Here is a 21,871-nt window from a genome sequence, read left to right as displayed (position 1 = left end):
TTATAGTATGAATGTATTTAATTTTAAACGTTCCAGTTCTTTTAGAACTCCGTTTTATCATTTTTACATATTTTTGATATGTATGTATGAAAAATATACCTTTTGACTGACGTTGTGAACAGTGTGAAAGGATTTGAATAAATAACGCTTGTGACATTATGAAATTAACAAAAGCTAAATTTGTTTACGTTTCGGGTATTTATTAACGGGTCATATCCAGATGCATTGGCTTTGGGAAGATGTTACACCAGCCAAATCAATACCAACTGATGTTGAGATAATTGCGAAATTGTCAAAATCTGGAGAAAACGACGTGGCTGGGTAATCACAAAGGTCACGATCCAAATGAATTGACGTTGGGGAAAATTAAAATGCCGAAATCTATATTAACTGGCGTGGCTTGCATTTAATACATGAAATAACAAGACACATCTATTCCGTGACCTTAAAGACGTTGTTAAAAGGTCCAAATCTATATTACGATCACATATTATAATCACCAAAAAGGTCAAAATTGTTATCAATTGGGGTTAAGTGACTTTACATTTACAACCCTGTCTCTTCAAGTCATACCTGTATACAATATTTTTATTTTACAGTATTTCATAATGCTGAAAATTGTCAAATATGGTCGTCACGCCGAATCACCGGGTTATATTTCTCAATATGGGTACATTATGTGAAGCCCAATTCTGCTGTTCCCCGCCGTGATATTGCTTGTATAGTGCTAACAGTAGCGTAAAAGCTAACTCAATCACTCACTTATCAAATAAGGTACAATCAAATGTCAGATTACCGTTGGTCATTTCAAGACAAACTACAGTTACCATTGGTTTTATAACGTCAAAACCTGAAGGGTATCGTAGCTCTGCATAACTAGACAATAAAAAAGTCCCTACCCAAGCAAAACTTTCGCAGTCCGGTCACGATCTTATTGACTTTTGCTTTGAAACCATTGGGAATCCGGATAGGAATATAATACCCCAGCAACCTATGCGACCCGTGAAGATCCGGGGTGGAATAGGTCTTCAGCAACCTATGCTTGCTGTAAAAGGCAACTATGCTTGTCGTAAGATGCGACTCCCGGGATCGGGTGGTCAGGCTCGCTGACTTGGTTGATGCATGTTATCGTACCCCAATTGCTTAGATCGCTGCTCATGATATCAATCACTGGATTGTCTGGTTGTGACTCGATAATATACAGCCCGGCGTCATATAGCTGAAATATGGTGAGGCGTTAAACAACAAAACACAGCAAACATTGTTTTTGAATTAAGGCCTCCGGGATATGCAAACTTGTACAACACTAGATCAATAAATGTCTTGTTAACCCAGAAACATTCTTGCTCTGGGAAGTATCTACATAAACGTTTGTTTTGACTTAGTGAATAAGTATTGTTTAATTCCGTTATTAGCAATATTCTAGTGGCAGCACGGGGGAGGATACCGACAATGGGCTCCACACATTGTGCCCATGTTGGGGATCAAATCAGGGCATTTCGCGTGACGGGCGACCACTTTAACCTCTGTGCTACCCCCCCGCCTCTATTATATATCATATCTCGAACTTCAACGTCTTGTTCGTTATCAGTTTTCGATTGTTCGACTTATCAGTCAGGGTTTGGGAAATGTAGCGTGAATGTCGAAACTGTGCCTTTCTTTAAATAATTGAAATACCATCCGGTTGAAGTAGTCAGCGACTAAGAATGCTTCGGGACAGGAAATTAATCCGAAACTGAAAAAGCTTTGAAGAGTCTAGTAACAGCGCTATCTATTACACATCAATACGCATTAGTCTCATCTAATTTAAACTTGTCTGTTATCTGTCTGTATAATTGGCTGAAGTACATCTCGCCGACTAAAGTTCATAGTCAATAGTTCCCAGGCTCGACCTCAAGACGACAGAGGAGCTTTTTTCTTGACCAGAGAAGGAACATGTGACGTAGAAGAGGGTATTATGTTACCGTTTATGTCGGACTAGCTCTGATTATGTATCTCATTAAAATGAGATTATATACTCTGATACGATAACTCTCCATAATCGCAAAGAGGACTTGGCTGTGAGTGTGGAGAAGGAGGTACCTTTTCCCCATACAGTGAACAGTTCTCCGTCTATACACGCACGTTAATCTGTGTTTATTGTTTTGTTAGTCTTATACATACGTAGTTATTTTCATATATACGTAGTGACTTATTTAGATTTTTTCTTCTTACATATTCAATGTACTGGAACGACTTTATAAACAAAATAAAATTAAAAACGTATTATTCCAACATGATGACTGTGAAGAAAGATCATGGCTTGCTTTTGTCAAGGTAGGGATGTATCGCCTTTCATAATCACATACGACTACCAGGTGACCAGTTTTCTGTGACTTTTACTCCCAATAAGGCGTTTGTGTCTGTCGACTGCAAGCAAGCTGTCACGTGACAGTCATGTGCTAGGTATGTCCACATGTCAAATATAGACCCGGCTTACAATGACAACGAGTCACCTCATTCGTCACCATTCGCCCCTTTCCGTAACCTGCAAGAAGACTCGTCCCCCGTTGATGAATGTTATGTGCGAAAATACGACAAACCAATCAGAATGCGCGTATGATTTCAAGTTCTTCGTCAAAGAATCCCTCAGAAATAATTTTTGATTTTACATATGTCTTGCATCTAAAAATATACCCAATTCCGCATGTCCCGATGTGCTTTAGATTGCATCTGAAAAATATATAATATATGGGGAAATATATGTGAACCATTACGCAGCGAGTTGACAATTGTTTTAGGTATGTCCGTTTGCGCTAAGACGGAACCCGGTATCAAAAATGGCCATGAGAGGGGCACGAGTCGCTAATCGGCTTGTCCCGGAATAACGAGTTGGTCACGAATGCGAGGTACCTCAGAGATCTATTTCCAGCGGAAATGTTTGTTCTCTGCAAATGACATCGCGTCAGGAAAACTTTTATCAGCTAATCAGTATAATATATAAATTATTATATTCTCTGCACGAGTAAACGAAACATTCACACCCATATATCTGATTTCTGTATCTCGAAAAAGAAACGAAAAATAACAAATATTTCCGAATGTTAGGGTAAGGGTTAGGGTTAGGGTTAGGGTTAGGTTGCCCTAACTAAGGCAGGTGGTGTTACCGGCGGAAATCCTTCCAAACACAGCCCACCAGTTTCTCTAATACTAAACTACCGTCCTTGCATTGGTTGAGATCTGTACTAACAGATGGACGTAATACAATCTTAAGCTGCATGATAGTCAGATAGAATTGTTTTTTTTGTAAATGAGTAAGTTGGGCTGTACACTGTTTCTTGCAATATTTCGGTCATATCACAACGGGTGCAGGTAACACAACAGAAATAGGCTTTACACATTTATCTAAAAGTCCTGTTTGGGAATCGAACCCTGTCGACGGCGTGACGAACTTATGTTTAACTACTAGGCTACCCCACCGACTACATTTTTTAGTGAGTGTGTGAGTGAGTGAGTTTGGTGTCTTTAATTGACCAGTGCCAAAGGAGATACTTGGAATGTTTCCCAAGTGCCCATGGAGGGAATCGATCCCATGACTTCCGAACGCTTTAACCACTGGCCTACCCCACAACCTCAGTTATGAAAATTTTAAATTTAAACATGCATTAAAATTCACCTGTTAATGAATAATGGATGTGCATTTATGTAGTTAATGTGGCGATATGGTGTAGTCGAAAGTGTCTGCCCTGAAAGCCGAAAGCCGGCTGAACTATCCCCTGGCCGTATAATACTAAAATACGTTAAAAGATGGAACTTGTTGTTGCCTGGCGGTCGTCATTAATTCGATAATACAAACACTGATCGGATCGTAGTCATCTGTATACTATGTCTGAGTGGGGCATCCATGTCCAACTGCGATATGGTACACAAGTGGGTCCGCACGAGAAAAACGCGTTTGTTAGAACTAGTACAAGCAGCCACACACACGCGCGTGCATGCACCTTGCTATAAAAGGGGAACACTGTTTCACCTCACCTACACGATGTGGTCAGATTTATGTTTAGTCACAGCAGATTGTTGACTCCAGATAACAAAAATCCACTCTGAAACAAAGTTGGGTTCTACTTTCGGTTCACCAATAATGAATGAACATGAGTGACAATTATCTCTTCGATAAGTCATCGATTTTATTGCAAGCAGTAGTTTTCAAGCCTGAAATAGCAATTGTAATTAATTATGTACATACTTGCATGACTAGAAACAATCAAACGTGTACCCGTTGCTGTTTCGGGAATCCATACTCTTATCTGATTCCGACTTGCTTGTTACTGATTGATTCATTACAAGTGCCTAGGCTTTTTTCATCAGAAACACATGCGTTACGTGACCTGTAGCATCGTTAATAATATTAAAAAATGCTGTGGATAGGACAACGGCTTACAGTTGTTGAATAACTTGAATAATAGGTATTGAATGCTGCAGGATTAAAACAATCGGGGTTTTTACCATCTATATGCTAGTCTACTTAGAAAACTGTCAGTTTGAATGACCTAAGAGTACGGAGTGCCCTTGTATATGTTACAAGGAGAGAGAGAGAGAGAGAGAGAGAGAGAGGGGGGGGGGGGGGGGGGGGGGGGTAGATAGAATATGACATAAGAGGTGTACATGCTGCGATTTCGACATCAGGTTTTAGCCCAAATATTGTAACACATCTATATCTATCACAAAATCGTGGTTTAGAATATATATATATATATATATATATATATATATATATATATATATATATATATATATATATATATATATATATACCCACTTGTTTATACTCCACCTTGTGTAATCTATCAGTCCATTCTTGTTTATACTCACCTTGTATAAGCTATCAGTACATACTTGTTTAAACTCCACCTTGTATAATTTATCAGTACATACTTCTTTATACTCCATCTTGTATAATCTATCAGTACATACTTGTTTATACTCCACCTTGTATAATACATCAGTACACACTTGTTTGCATTTAAGAGTGTATCATCTATCCGTACATACTTGTTTATACTCCATCGTGTATAATCTATCAGTACATACTTGTTTATACTCCACCTTGTATAATATATCAGTACATACATGTTTATACTCCACCTTGTATAATATATCAGTACATACGTGTTTATACTCCACCCTGATTTATATATGAGTACATATTTGTTTATACTCAACCTTGTATAATCTATCAGTACATACTTGTTTGCATTTAAGAGTGTATAATCTATCAGTCATACTTGTTTATACTCAACCTTGTATAATCTATCAGAACATACTTGTTTATACTCCATCTTGTAAAATCTATCAGTACATACATGTTTATACTCTACCTTGTATAATCTATCAGTACACAAACTGAACAACACATGTTCATGTGACAACAATATTTTAGTGTATTTTTCGAACAAGTAAAGTTTGGTTTTCAGTATTGTAATACTTGTATGGAATCAAGTCACTAAAACGCAACTGCTACAGAAAAGCATGCATTCCATGCAAAAGTTGACTTTTATGCAAGCCCCATGCATTTCAGTACCCAAGAATGTGTATAAAGACATGTGCGTTAACGGGATTCCATATGCAGTGTTTAGCATCGTGCTGACAACAACCACTCAGAAAAACAAAAAAAATTACGCAATTATTCAACATTACGAAATGCCACGCCTGTCCGAAAATGCGAGTCTGCGAGCCATTGGTATGCTTGAAGCAGAATGTTTAACGTCCACAGAAACACCATTTGGTGTTTATGGCAACGTTGGCAACAGACGAATGCAGTCAGAGACCATCCTCGGAGTGGCAGGCCACGCGTTACCAATAATCAACAAGATAACTGGATTCGAACAATACACCTACGAAATCGATTCCAGCCAGCAACAGTGACTGCAAGAAGCATCCCTGGCCTTCGACGAATATCTTCACAAACCGTACAGTGGTGCAGACAGCGTCTACGCTGGATGGCCATGCAGTGGGGACAAGTTCTGTTCACTGACGAGTCACGTTTTCACCTCAGCCACAGCGATGGACGAATTCGAAGTCGAGGTGAACCTTACGTCAATCATTTTGTCATGGAAGAAGATCGGTTCGGGGCAGCAGCGTTATGGTATGGGGTGGGATTACAACAAGACAGAGGACCCGTTTGATAGCGGTTGAGGGAAATTTCAATGGACAGCGCTACCGCGACGAGATCATTGGCCCTGTTGTTCTACCGTTTTTGCGTTGTCATGGCCCAGGCATTACCTTTAAACATGACAACGCCCGGCCTCATATTGCTCGACTTGTTCAGGATTCTCTTCAATAAAACAACTTGAATGTCATCCCCTGGCCGGCTCGCTCCCCTGATTTCTCATCAATCGAGCACATGTTGGATGAGATGGATCGGCGCCTTCGACGTCAACCACGTGTTCCACAGGCACTCCAGGAACTTCGAAACATGCTCCAGCAGCTATGCACCAATATCCCACAGGACTTTGTGCGACGCCTGGTCCATTCCATGAGACGAAGATGTGCTGCTTGCATCGCAACCAGAGGTGGACACACACGCTATTGATTTGTAAAGTGACATTTTGGCATGTTCACGCATTTTCTGAAGTCAGTGAAGCAAATTAAACCATTTGAACACTTACAGGAGTCTTTTATGTGTTGCAAAACGAAATTGTTACAGATTTGGTAAAAAAACATAATTTTGCATTAAATCGTATTCAATGTCACAGGAACTTTTGTTGTTCAGTACTTGTTTATACTCCACCTTGAATAATCTATCAATACATACTTGTTTATACTCCACCTTGTATAATCTATCAATACATACTTGTTTGCATTTAAGACTGTGCTTGTTTAAATTCCTGATGTAAAATGTATCAATATGTGTTTGTTTACACACAGGGATGTTTAATTTGTTAATATATTCTTACTTACTCTTAGGGATGTAATATCTATCAATGAATGCTTGTTTACATTCCCGGTGTCAATTGTATCAATATATGCTTGTTTACATTCCTGGTGTCAATTGTACCAATATATGCTTGTTTACATCCCTGGTGTCAATTGTATCAATATATGCTTGTTTACATTCCCGGTGTCGATGTATCAATATATGCTTGTTTACATTCCCGGTGTCAATTGTATCAATATATGCTTGTTTACATTCCAGGGTTTCCTGTGTTGTTGATAGTGGCGTGGGTAGTCGCTATGACACAGATGTATGTTGCAAAGTAAGTATTTATATAGGTTATTTGCTCGTCTATATACCAGTAAAATTAATTACTAATATTATCACATTAGTTAACAGCTAATATCATAATTGCTGTTAACAGTTGATATTATCATACTGCTTACAGTTAATATTATCACAATAGTTAACAGTTAATATCATCATTGTGGTTAACAGTTGATATTATCATACTGCTACGAGTTCATCAATATTATCATACTGGTTTACAGTTAATATCGTCATAACGTACAGTGTAACAGCTCATACCATCATATATCATCATGCAGCTCATTGACTCGCATTTAAGTGCCGACAATGCACAGGTCATCTCGTAGGAATACCAGAGAAAATCAGTCAGCTTTGTCTCTTGGGAACATAAGGGGCATGGTCGCGTTCTCACACTGCGAGAACTGTACATGTGTACTGTTACCAAGGGTCGAAATCATGAGATTCGAAGAACGAGGCATTGGGTCGTACAGTGTGTTTTTTTTCTTGTCATGTATCTGTTAACCGACTTATGTATAAGTGTAAATGTACAATGTACGTGGTACTGGCAAAAGGGATAATTAATTAAATTTAATGAATCGGCTAAAGTCAGGTAGAGTTTTAGTACATCATCACATTTGAATTTATTACCTGTTCATTACTAATAATCCTTATATGATTCTTGCATTTTTCAGATGCTGGTATGCATATTACTATCTTAAAATAATATGGATCATTGAAGCGCCTAGGGTTGCAGTAATAGCTGTAAGTACATAGACGTGTATGTATGCAAGAGAGGTTATGTGAGGCGAAATGTCTTTTTAACGTTACGTTTATGACTGATGCACTATTGCATTAATGGACGTGTTTGTACGTGTGGTTGTGGCTGCTTGTACTAGTCCGGATTTATGCCGGTTTTATATTGCAAGGTAACTGAGATACCAAGCCACATTTTAACATGGATACCCACTCATGATCAGACACAGAGTGATGATCCCCATAATGCCGAGAGCCAGGCAGGGTAACAACAAGTACCATCCTCTAAGTATGTCGATGCCAGGCGATCGAACCACCAACCTTCTCACCCCGGAGAGGCGCTCTTTCCACAAGGCCACGGAGCCGGCCCTATGCTTTGTTTCTTCGTTTGTTGTTTAACTCCGCAATATATAAGGACGTTTTGTAAAACAACACGTCTGGACGAGACAATCCAGTTATTGAGATCATGAGCATCGATCTACGCCATTGGGATACGATGACATGCATAAACAAATCAATAAGCCTGACCAAACAATCCCGTTAGTCACCTTTTACGACAAGCATGGCTCTCTGAACACCAATTCTAACCCGATTCTTCACGGGCCCGGTCAATTACACGGTAGATATTACAGTAACAAAGACCGCATTCTTATGAATGTTTAATCACAAATATGTTGTATTGACACATAGTGTGTGGCAAGCGATAATGGGCTTTCCCAACTAAAGATCAATTAGACACGTAGACAGACAGTATCACTTTATATTGGTGTTGACATATTAACTGGCAGGACATGTCTGACCTTAGCTGACTATTGAAATGTCACCAATATGTTGCACTTTCAAATACATCCCTGCTGCACAACGGTTAATCCCCTCACGACGTAAGACATTGCTATTTTGCGACAGATAATCTTGCTTGTTTAGCTGAATTCTTAAATGAAAGCAACAAATCCTTTTCCATGATAATTTAGGAATCTCTGCTAAATGCAGAGTCTACTGTACGATTCTGACTATGTCATGACCATGTGTTTATTAACCACTAGCGAATATGGATTTTGGCGCAGTTCAGATGTACTATTATGATTATGATTATGATTAACTGTATCTGCCTTATTTCCAGGTCAATTTATTATTCCTTTTAAACATCATCCGGGTGCTGGTGATGAAACTCAGACAGAGCCACACAAATGAAGCAAACAAAGTTCGGTTGGTATTTCAATGTTGTGTTTTCAGAATAGCATTCTTCATTATCGTTGAATAGTCTACTTTGATCACTTCACACAGACGAGTAATACACAAACACACACACACACACACACACACACACACACACACACACACACACACACACACACACACACACACACACACACACACACACACACACACACACACACACACACACTAACACACACACTAACACACACACACACTAACACTAACACTAACACTAACACTAACACACACTAACACTAACACAAACACACACCTACTTTTCTGACGAGAGCTGAATGATACCATATTTTTTTCCAACGCCCACAGACTTACTATCATGTTTTACCCAAAATATTCTTGACTTGCTTGTCAATATATATAATCAGTAAAACTAATGCCATCATCAACTGTATGTTACGTAACTTTGAAGGTTATTTGTGTGTGTGTGTGTGTGTGTGTGTGTGTGTGTGTGGGGGGGGGGGGGGTGTGTCTGTCTGTGTTTGTGTGTGTGTGTGTCTGTGCTGTGGTGGGTTCGATTCCCAGATTCAAACCGATAGTTATGGGTGTGTTCGTGTGTCTGTATCTGTGTGTATGTTTCCATATCTGCCCGTGTATGCATGTTTGTTTGTGTGTGTGTTTGCGTACGTCTGTCTGTATCTGTGTGTATGTTTCCATATCTGCCCGTGTATGCATGTTTGTTTGTGTGTGTGTTTGCGGACGTCTGTCTGTATCTGTGTGCTTCTGTATGCAGATTGTGTGTAAGTGTGTCTGTACCTGTGTGCCTCTGGATGTATGTGTGTTTGTAGTTCTTTAATAATACGTTCAGAATAGAATGAAAGATATTATGAATATTGACAGGAGATATAATAATCAATATTGTCTGACATAAATCGTTCGTCAAATACAGTTATTGTAAATTCAGTTGATATGCTGAAATGGATATCTAATTGTATGAGATCGCACTCTTTAACTTTTATTCAAGGATGATTCCTAAATTTAAATTGACGTTTCCAGAACAATATAAATGCACCCTCGTCATCATCAATATAAAATACAACCATTATCAACAGCAGATGACATTTACCAAAACGACAGAAATAATTAATGATACAGTTCTGTAAATATCAACGTCGTGTATCGCACATTTCATCTCAATGGTCGTAGACATAGATCGGGGTGGTGTTTTTCTCATCCTCCTTTTCAAAATGTCAAACAATGCGTGTAGCCCTGAGACATCAAGAAGCGGGGGTTGTATTTAAATATCTAATCCCTTGTCATTATGTCATTGGGTCCATGTGTAATCATAGGATAATAAAAAAATAATGATAATTGTATTTTTATTTCCCATTTCGTCTTAGACAAATTTGATTATTTATTCCAGTATTTCTGGAAACCAAACCTCAGCCTCTTCTCCTCAAACCGGACCCCAAGAATATATGAACTTGTTTTTTTTATCAATGTTATGATTAATTACCACTTTGTTTTTCCGCTTTCAGAAAAGCAGTAAAGGCGGCAATAGTACTGCTACCATTGCTTGGTATAACGAACTTTGTCGTGATGATAGAGCCGAGTCATGACAACATCATCAAGTTTGGTGTGTGGGCATTCAGCGCACATTTCCTCATCTCATTTGAAGGTTTCTTCATCTCACTGCTCTACTGCTTCCTAAATGGAGAGGTAAGTTGAATACCACTCCTACGCTGTAACTATATCTCATTGAAAGGTTGGCCTGACTCAGGAATGGCTTGCCAACGTGATTTGATAGGGTTTTACATACATGTACATATTTTGATAGATGCATATTTTGATAGAACATGACTTTTATGTGCAAGGAGCCAATTTATTGTCTATGGACTTATTGTCTCAGTGATTTGAACCTTTGAGAGAAAGGGTGCCTTGTGACCATAACTGTATGAAAATTTGATTGGTCTCAACAGTTATGCAGCCATGGTTGAATTGGTGATGGGTGTTAGGCTCGGTGACAATGACAGTCCCACCAGTTTATCTGCTAGCTCAGTGTTTACTATGTTTATCAATGTCCCATTCATAAAGGATTACTCTCATTATACAATGTCGATTTAATTGTCGAGACCGAGACGGGAATTTAATCTAAAACCATGGAGCATTGTGCCCCTATAACCGTTGGTGTGTGTTTAGAAGCCGAGAAGTGATCGAGTAGCCGTTAGTGAATGGGAGAATAGAGAAGCAGTTTATTTAGATTACTTGAAAACATAATTGAGTAAATGAATTACGATTTAATTTGTTCAGCTCATTTGAGCAGTTTAATTTGAAATGTAGTCCATCACTGCATGCGTTGGCGCTAGGAATGGGAGAGAGAATTAAAACATATGAGCACAATTAGACGACTTACTATCAGTTCATTATTGTATCTTGGATTGGACAAGCCAACCAACACAAAGTAGATATGACTGGACGTTGAAAAGAATGAAAGTATGATAAGATTGATAAGAGAGCTATTGAATCTGTTGGATGATGAAACTGTTAACTGATATAAGAACAATGGTTTACAAATATGTACCTGTATTTATATATATGTCTACTATTTCAACTTATATCATAATATGATTGCACAATATCACACTTGCACAAGTGGTTCAGTTACTTCAAAATGAAGCACACAATCTGATTAACAACACACGTATTTTGATTTATTTCCCACGACTAATACCGTGTTATATACATGAATTTATATGACATAAGTGTGTCATATATTATGTAACTATTATATTGAAACCAAATCTCAAGCATTTTATATTTGTATTTTTATGCCAAGATGTTTTTTCGCAACGGGATATTAATTCAAAATTTATAAGCACATCAAAAGATTATGTGTCTATATTCTGCATATATGCTCTGATGTGGAAATGAAGTAAGATGAAACCCCGTAAAGCCGGTTTACCCTAACTGGACACGACCCTACACAGGTTTATGTGCTTCACTTTACAAAGTAACGTCTGTATTGTTTCATCTTCAGATAGATGCATCATAAAGCATTTCAGAATTAATTATTTCATATGTTGTCTGTTTTGCAAAGAAACAAACAAAAGCATTTATCATTCCAATATTAATGAACCTAGGTGCAAATAACCCTACAGAGACAGTTATGTCGAAGATACCCAACGTCAGCATCTCTCGACTATTCCACGGTAACATGGCGAAACGGAAGTAACAAGGTACACAAGAAGTGATGACGTCCTACACAAATATACATGACGTTGTCTGGCTACCAGCATGCAGCACAGATTAGGACATGCGCAGTCTAACTTTCAAACTTTGCATTCTTGTGTTATATGAGCACCATTGCACAGCATGACTTACCTAACGTGTATCGATTTGGAACTACAGTCAAATGATTTCATGGTTTATTCAAGACTCAATTAACTTCTAAAAATCAATTCTAGGAGACGTTCCAAATCGAAACATAGATCAGAAGGCAATTTCATTACAGTTTGATCAGATTTTTTTGTTTGATAATTAATGTAATGATCAAGAAGAGTTTTTTTTTAAAAATACCGTGGCTACAAAATCATTTCGGACGGATCATGTACTACATCACGTGTGAGAGCCTTCATGGTATTGATTTGAATTACATGGACGATAAAATCGTTTCAGATTGTGATTGAAATTGCCTCTGAAATGTACACGGGATAGTAATGTAGACTAATGGATATTGACAAGTGTTTCTATGGCAACAGGTACGAGTGACAATACGGAGGCACTGGGAGAGATATCGACAACGTAGGCTCATACATACATCAAGCTTAAGACGCATGAGCAGATCACTTAGCATCTTTACATCCTTCAGCGAGGTATCTCACACCTCCGCGTCACAGGTACATGTGTACGTAATGTCATTACGTCACCGATACATGAGCACATGATCACACACTTTGACTATTTTGGTTTAGAGTTCATAACTATTAAGCACTAAAAACAAAAAGGCTCTAGTTTAACTTAATCATGGGACGTGCAGCCCAGTGGTTAAGGGTTTGATCGTCAGAACTAAGACACAGGTTCGATTTCCCATATGGGTAAACTGTGTGAAGCACGTTTCCGGTGTCCCCCGCCGCGATATGGATGGAAAATTGCTAAAAGCGGCTTAAAACCCTCACTCACTCACTCACTCACAAAGTTAAAGTATTATAATGGTGATTTTGAGAAGTATTGATGCCACAATATGTTTTAATCTACTCGTTTGTAGGAATTGGCTGACATTATTTATGACAACCTTTCAATTATTATTTTATTTTGCATGTGCAAAATGAAAGAGAGTTGGCAAGAAAATTCAGTAGAGTAGGACCAATTATCGATATTCAGCTCTGTTGCCAACTAGAACATGTTAAAAAACAATAGCCTGCATATTTTAGGCAATGAACAAGCCTCATTTATCCGAACGGTAATAAAATCTCACAGTGTTCTTTTAATGAGTTAACGAACAGGGCCAATATTGTCATGGGTTATATTTCAAACAGTAGTTTCAGCGAATTTACATACGAAATGACGAGAATCAAGTCCATCTAAATTGTTTCGTTACTAAAGAGACATACTATGCTCGTCATCCTCGGTTTTCGACGGATCAGCTTCTATCTCTATGTTGTTCCAAATGGCAATCACGACCTTTTCGAAAGAAACATATAAACGTAGGTGTCTTAAAATATCACTCTCCGTCACCATCTCACAAAAAAAGAACAATGTAAGCAATTTACGAAATATTCCTTTAGATGCAATAATACAAAAGTCTAACGATGACGCCATGTTCGCGAAAATGGTACGCATGCACCATTGGCAACACGAGAAAGATAACTTTTGTTTCCATCTTTTGAGAAACGTGGCATGAAGGGTTATTTCCAGATTGTTAACGCTTATGCCAAAATGTCTAAAATACTGTAATAAATTCGAATAACTTTTAATTTCTTTTAAATTACAAGAATATTTCTAAGTGTTTATTCCGTTGATTGATTGCCTCCCGAGTTGAAATGTAACCAACATTTTAGAAGATGGTATTTTCTTTAGACAGTGCCGAATAAAGATTTTGGATAGGTTTTAGGTACCTTGATGATCAAAGTATCATTGTCCATTGTCCACTGTACACTCATACTAAGAGTTGAGGGCAGGAGTTATCACGGCTTTTCGTCGCAGCAACTTGCGTCACTTTGGCGTTTCAGAATCTTATGATCATTTGTTCGAATTCGAGAGTTGTCCTGATTATTGTTCCTTGTTATCAGCACCGCACCCGTGCTTGTGGTTCACACAAAGTGTTATTTGTTTAAGATCTGCATGTCGCCACCTTTTCCTGTCGTATTTTGCTGACACACTGTGACCTCACTGTTCAAAGCTCAGTCACGTCCTTAATGTTGGAGTGAAGATGACTCCAGCAACATTTTGTCATTGCAAAAGTCTAAGAAGGTTCAAATTTCATTTTTGAATAACCATAATCAGTTTTTTTTTCGAAAATTCGGTTTTCAGTTTATTATTATAATATCAGGGCGACCAGAAAGCATTTCAATTCTTAAATATCATCAATCAAGATTATCTGTCATCGCATAATGCCACTGATTTACAAAGGCATTATTTGAACTATTCACATGTGCAATGAAACTAAATTATTATTTGGCAGAGACGTAAGCATTTAATTTGCGGGTCACAAGCGGATTAAGATGTCCCATAATACTGCATTAACCCTAAAACGTGCTGTTCTAAAGATACACAATGCGGTTGCCGAAACATTTATGTATTTTGTTATCAACATTGGCCTTTGCCGCGCGGTTCAACGTATTGATAAATGATCCATCGAAACCAGGGATGATGAATACCAAACTTAGTTTGTAGCAGCGTCAGCAGCGCTTTCTGCAGGTCTTAGGCTGGAATGAGTTATTTTATGTATTTTATTCACATTTATTATTTCAAGAACACATTATTCTTAACAGCAATAGTCATTTTGATAGAATCACGCTTTTTGGTTGAAATGAGTTTGGAAAGTTTGACTGCTGAAGAATTAGGAGCACACGTTTTGTATTGTATAGATTTTGAATGTCATGCTACTAATTCATTTATATTTACTCGTGTAATACATTTTGCATGTTAAATTATAGTATGTGATAATGCAAGTTGTTTTGTCAGTGAGTTTCTAATTCTATAATTTGAGTTTTCGTGCATGAAATTATGCCTGCATTGCACATGTATTTTGTACACGTTTACAAACATGCATTTGGCCAGAACTTCTGGACTAAGACTGCATGCCTGCTTGATACATTACTTTGATCGAAACATTTTATTATGTTCCTGAAAACATGATTTGAAATTCATTTGAGTAATATCTATAAGGTTTTACCCCTATTCTTACCAATAGGTTTATATGTGAATTATTTACTAGTATATCCCTTTTGTCAATATTTCCAGTAGTAGCTCATTTTGTGGGTGATTCTAAGACAAGAATATATTAAAACCATTTCCTAGAACCATGTTTTCAGAAGGGTGCAGTTCCAAAACTATCCCCATTTAATCAACAATTCCATTACGGACAATTACATGTGTCTCCGATTACACTCAGTATGGCTATCGATTTTGAAATTCAATATAGTAGAAGTAACGTAATTAGAGCTGTTTTGGTCGTATCGTTTTAGCGATAATCTTTAGACGGGGAGAATTCATACATTGTTTTTTATTGATCGTTGATGATGATAGGCCAATATTTTCCGACAATTCACCTGTGTAACTCTTGTTAATTTCAGAAACAGAACCTAACCGCAGCCTCCATGACAGTCAATGGACATGTTCAACCTCTCATTCGGGATCCTTTTACTAAGAGAGCAGGTGCTGCTGCCCTTGGTATAAGGCGGGCGTTATTTAAAGACAGCACTGGAAGCAACAAGAGTATTCGACAAACAAGTAACCTTGGTGGAGTTAATACTGAAGAAATTAACGAACAGCGAATATAGCAAAGCCGATGCCGCCATATTGGTTGACCTTGATGTGAAAGCGTGTGACGTTGTTAGTACTAATTCTTTATATAGAGACTGGATTAAAACAGGCTTTATAATAAAGGAACTTGGTTGTTAAACATTATGAAGATATACAGATGGATTGGTGACTGTGATAGTGGCACGAGGCGATTGTGTTTCCAGGGCAGTTGAGAAGACAAACTATTTTCAAAAAAGAGTGAATGACATGGACATTCACTGAGCATTTGACTCTGAAGGCTAGATTGTAATGTGCTGGTTAGTGTCAACTTGGACCTTCCGGAATAAAGTGGTTTTCATTTCCATGGAAACATTGCACACTTTGAGAAGGATAAACTATTGAACGAACGCCTGGAGCTAACTGAATCGACAGTCCACTTGTGGAATAGAAAGTGTGGGTTGTTGAACCGATGTTATATTCTAACTACTACTCCTCAAGGGTCAATTTATATATGTAGACTTTCAGCTCGCACAATACCTGACGATGTCATAATACCACAAAGCCGTAAGAATGGAAATGCAAATCCGTAGATTTTTCAAGGAAGACCACCTACATTCCAAGCTCGCAATAACACTAAATGTCGATCAAGAGGGTGACACAACAAATATTTGAAATTCGAATCCGTAGACTTCAAGCCCTCACACTGCTGCTACAATAACTTAACTAGCACACTTACTAACAATAAAGCTGCACGTCCATCCGAAAGTGACACAACCACAATTGGAAGTCCAAATCCACACACAACTAGCACACTTACTGACAATAAAACTACAGGTCCATCGGAGGGCGACACAACAACTACTGTAAGTCCAAATCCCCACACAACTAGCACACTTACTGACAATGAAACTACAGGTCCATCGGAAGGTGACACAACAACCTTTGGAAGTCCAAATCCACACAAAACTAGCACTGTTACTGACAATAAAACTACAGGGACCATCGGAAGGTGACAAAAAAACCACTGGAAGTCCAAATCCACACACAACTAGCACACTTACTGACAATAAAACTACAGGTCCATCGGAAGGTGACACAACAACCACTGGAAATCCGAATCCGTAGACTTCAAGCGCACACAACTGCTAACAATGCCACTACATTTTCGTCGGAAGCTTGACAAGAACCAGCCTTGAAGGTTTACGTTTAACGGCAATACCTATAAGACACGTGTACACATATACTATAGAGATTGTTTCAGGTTTTCTATTTATACTGTGATATTCCTCTCAACCCGTCAGGCGCCCGTTTTAGATAACATAACAAATACTGCACATGAAACACAGGCACATGTCCGTATAAGTGTACAAATGTTATATTTCTAGTTCTTTTTGGGGTTGAGTCCTATCCGGGATTCGAACCCGAACGTCCCTGATGGGACTCAACCCCAAAAAGTACTAGAACCTGTACTTTACTAAGAAAGTGTTATCCCAAAAATATCATTTGTTACATTTGACCACTTTCTAAATGGCATTATGTGTTCATATACATAGGTACTGTTAATTGTACAGTGTACAGTTCTTATCAGGGAAGGGAAGTGGTATATTTGATAAGCAATCTGTGATTGCTATTTTGTGATGACAGGGCTGTTGAATGTTAAATCCCTGTGTATGTTCGTGCTCAACGTTGCGTCAGGCTTTAGAGACAGACAACAATGGTATTGAATTATGTTGGAGAGTTTTCTTGACGAGAATGTCATGATGTGGAACCTGATAAAGTATGTACCTGTACTTTGTATGTAACAAAGGTTAATTTAGGACACCAAAGGGATACCGGAGAAACACACTGGCCGCAAGGAAGTTCTGAACCTTTGGAACATGTGTAGTATCATCTCCAGATGAAGACAATACAATGCAAGGGACCTTTGAACTCGTTCTATTCCACATTCATTATGAACAATAACGTTGGCAAAAATGTCAAATTTGCTTATATTTGTATCACTGTCAAAATAATCAATCAATAAAAAAAATGAAATTAACACTATTCTAGATTGGTATACAGTATATATCCTGGATTGGTTATAAAAATAAAATGTCAACGCCAGAGATTAACCAGTCTCGATTATCCGATGAAACATATTTCATTGGGCATAAAAGGGAATATATCGGTGAAAATTCTATGAATGGATCACTGACATAATACAATGTATATGCATATTTGATAATGTGCATATTTATACAAGGTCAATTCCACACCCTAAAGCATGATCAAAGTGCTCCTCCTCTAAAGCATGCCCGGCAAAGGATCAGTGTGAACACGAATTACATTCTCAGATCCCTGGGGATTAGGTCCCTGTGAGGCGCTAGAAAGTTAAGAGACAAATTACCATCTCATCCTACAAGGTACCCATCCACTGCCGGTGAACGGATGACTATTTCGAACTGATGATGACTTTGAGGTTACAGTTTTGGTAAGCATGAAGTTCAAACGGTGACGAAATATCTATATATTGACACATCGAGGTGACATGGCGAAATATCCATATGAATTGATGATGTACCAAGGTATTGTTATGAAATATCCAGCTATGTGACGATATATCCAGTTATTGTTGTGAAACATCCAGCTGATGTGACGACATAGCCAGGTGTTGTTAAGAAACATCTACGTGAAGTGACGACATAGCCAGGTGTTGTTATGAAACATCCAGCTGATGTGACGACATAGCCATGTGTTGTTAAACATCCAGCTGAAGTTACGACATAGCCATGTGGTGTTATGAAACATCCAGCTGAAGTGACGACATAGCCAGGTGTTGTTAAACATCCAGCTGAAGTTACGACATAGCCAGGTGTTGTTAAGAAACATCTACGTGAAGTGACGACATAGCCAGGTGTTGTTATGAAACATCCAGCTGATGTGACGACATAGCCATGTGTTGTTAAACATCCAGCTGAAGTTACGACATAGCCATGTGATGTTATGAAACATCCAGCTGAAGTGACGACATAGCCAGGTGTTGTTATGAAACATCCCGCTAAAGTGACGACATAGCCAGGTGTTGTTGTGAAACATCCGCGGGAAGTGACGACATAGCCAGGTGTTGTTATGAAACATCCAGCTGAAGTGACATCGCCAGGTGTTGTTAAGAAACGTCCGCATGAAGTGACGACATAGCAAGGTGTTGTTATGAACAGCTGAAGTTACAAATTACCCCAGTGAGGTGACGATATACCCAAGTGAAGTGACGATTGACCAAGTGAAGAGACGATATACCCCAGTGTTGATGTGAAAACTCCAGCTCAAGGGATGACATATCCCATTGTTGATGCGAAACATCCACGTTAAGTGACGACATATCCCAGTGAAGTGACGGCATAGCAATGTGTTGATATTAAAAATACAACGGAAGTGACGATGTAGCCAGATATTGTTCTGAAACATCCAGATGAAGTGACGATACATCACAGTGTTATGAAACATCCAGCTGAAGTGACGATATACCCCAGCGTTATGAAACATCCAGCTGTAGTGACGATATACCCCAGCGTTATGAAACATCCAGCTGTAGTGGCGATATACCCCAGCGTTATGAAACATCCAGCTGTAGTGACGATATACCCCAGCGTTATGAAACATCCAGCTGAAGTGACGATATACCCCAGCGTTATGAAACATCCAGCTGAAGTGACGATATATCACAGTGTTATGAAACATCCAGCTGAAGTGACGATATACCCCAGCGTTTTGAAACATCCAGCTGAAGTGACGATATATCACAGTGTTATGAAACATCCAGCTGAAGTGATGATTTTCCCAGGTATTTTTTGTTATGAAATATCTACCTGAAGGGACAATGTACCCCAATGTTGTTCTCAAACATTCAGCTGAAGTGGCGATATACCCAGGTATGAAACATCTGGTCGCAGTGACGATTGTCGCAGGTATTGTTATGAAACATAAAGACGAAGTGATTAAATGTCAATGTGTCGTGAAGAAATATCGACATGCCCTGACGAAATACCTGGGTGGCGTAATGCAATATCCGGGTGAAGGGACTTCCATGTAACGACGAGTACCTGCGCCTGGGCTGGCTACTAGAAGTGACCGTCGTTCGACATAGTTCGAAATGGAAATTAGAATGAAAACATTCATTTGTTTGATAATTGGAGATGTTTCCGGACACTGATGGAGTTGTTTCTTGAGACTGATGGACAGAGTCTTATTGCCTTCTTATATTCGAGCAAAACTGTGATATACTTCCTGTAACTTTGACACTCATGTTATGTGTATCATTGTGTTCAATGTGTATGAGGATATTAACATTATTATTGTATCAATTGGTGGTAAAATGAGTGAATCTTCTCCATCTATTTAACGAGCTCACAACAGCAGTTATTTGCGCTTTGTGGTCCTAGACCTAGCTCACAACAGCTGTTGTTTGCGCTTTGTGGTCCTAGAACTAGCTCACAACAGCTGTTGTTTGCGCTTTGTGGTCCTAGAACTAGCTCACAACAGCTGTTGTTTGCGCTTTGTGGTCCTAGAACTAGCTCACAACAGCAGTTGTTTGCGCTTTGTGGTTATAGAACTAGCTCACAACAGCAGTTGTTTGCGCTTTGTGGTCCTAGACCTAGCTCACAACAGCTGTTGTTTGCGCTTTGTGGTCCTAGAACTAGCTCACAACAGCTGTTGTTTGCGCTTTGTGGTCCTAAAACTAGCTCACAACAGCAGTTGTTTGCGCTTTGTGGTCCTAGAACTAGCTCACAACAGCAGTTGTTTGCGCTTTGTGGTTATAGAACTAGCTCACAACAGCTTTTGTTTGCTCTTTATGGTCGAAAAACACCTAATCTCAATCTAGATGTTTTTAAGGGGTCATATACTAATCTGCGTCGGGTTTACATCAGATATTTCAGTGGATACTCTGACAAAAATATTCTATTGCTAGCAACATTTCCAGACATCTCAACATTTCCCTACGAATGTTAAATTGTCGGTCCAATGTATACTGCATGTGAGTTATGCAGTCCCTTATACTAGAGGTTCTGTGGTATTTTACATTTCACCTAGTAACTTCGACATGGCGGGGTTAATGTACATTTATCGACACATTCATTTGGTATATATATCTGCTCATATTATAATGTTTATTTTGCACTTGTGTTATCCTTCATACTATGAGATTATTATCATTGGCAAAATACCCCCATCATACCCTGCTTGGCCCATGTCTACATTAGCCTAATCACATCAGGTGATCTTCATCATAACAAAAAATGTCTATATTTACGTTATCTTGACAAGGACCGTCAAACCGATATTAAAGCACGATGTGATATTTCTCAAATAAAGCAGAGTTAAATCCAAATGACTCACTCCAATATCAAAATAATTCTTATACACGTTTGCTACCCGTGAAGATCCGGGTTAGAATAGGGCATCAGCAACACATGCTTGACGTAATAGGAGACATGCTTGTCGTAAGAGGCGACTAACGGGATCGGGTGGTCAGGCTCGCTGACTTGGTTAATGCATGTCATCTCATCCCAATTGCGTGGATCAATACTCATAATGTCAATCACTGGATTGTCTGATTCAGACTCGATTATTGACAGACCGCCGTCATAAAGCTGGAATATTGGAGTGCGGCGATAAACAACAAACAAACAATCACGTTTACCATTTGCTCTCTCGTCCATTAAAATATAAAAAAAGAATACACAACATTGTTTCATGTACTCACAGGGGCGGTCGGGTAGCCTA

At 38.7% G+C, this 21,871-nt stretch overlaps 1 protein-coding gene across 5 annotated transcripts in view; it reads left to right on the top strand.

Annotated features, from left to right (window-relative positions):
- LOC124148049 (PDF receptor-like) overlaps window positions 1–21,638 on the top strand; it is a 257,692-nt gene extending 236,054 nt beyond the window's left edge. For 4 of the 5 annotated variants that reach the window (XM_048386698.1, XM_046518981.2, XM_048386699.1 and 1 more), the window contains 6 exons: window positions 7,175–7,235; window positions 7,915–7,984; window positions 9,096–9,181; window positions 10,687–10,867; window positions 12,907–13,044; window positions 15,943–21,638. In XM_048386698.1, the coding sequence (XP_048242655.1) occupies window positions 7,175–7,235; window positions 7,915–7,984; window positions 9,096–9,181; window positions 10,687–10,867; window positions 12,907–13,044; window positions 15,943–16,149 (743 nt within the window). In that variant the 3' untranslated portion in view covers window positions 16,150–21,638. Of the gene's footprint in view, window positions 1–7,174; window positions 7,236–7,914; window positions 7,985–9,095; window positions 9,182–10,686; window positions 10,868–12,288; window positions 12,385–12,906; window positions 13,045–15,942 lie in introns of all 5 variants that reach the window. The other variant, XM_046518982.2, reaches the window with a different exon arrangement.
- Window positions 21,639–21,871: the final 233 nt, after the last annotated feature.

The sequence above is a fragment of the Haliotis rufescens genome, unplaced genomic scaffold, assembly GCF_023055435.1.
Source record: "Haliotis rufescens isolate VD_foot unplaced genomic scaffold, xgHalRufe1.0.p SCAF_10, whole genome shotgun sequence".
NCBI classification, from domain to species: Eukaryota; Metazoa; Mollusca; class Gastropoda; order Lepetellida; family Haliotidae; genus Haliotis; species Haliotis rufescens.
Note: the sequence above shows the minus strand (reverse complement) of the source record. Positions and strands in the feature narration are given on the sequence as shown.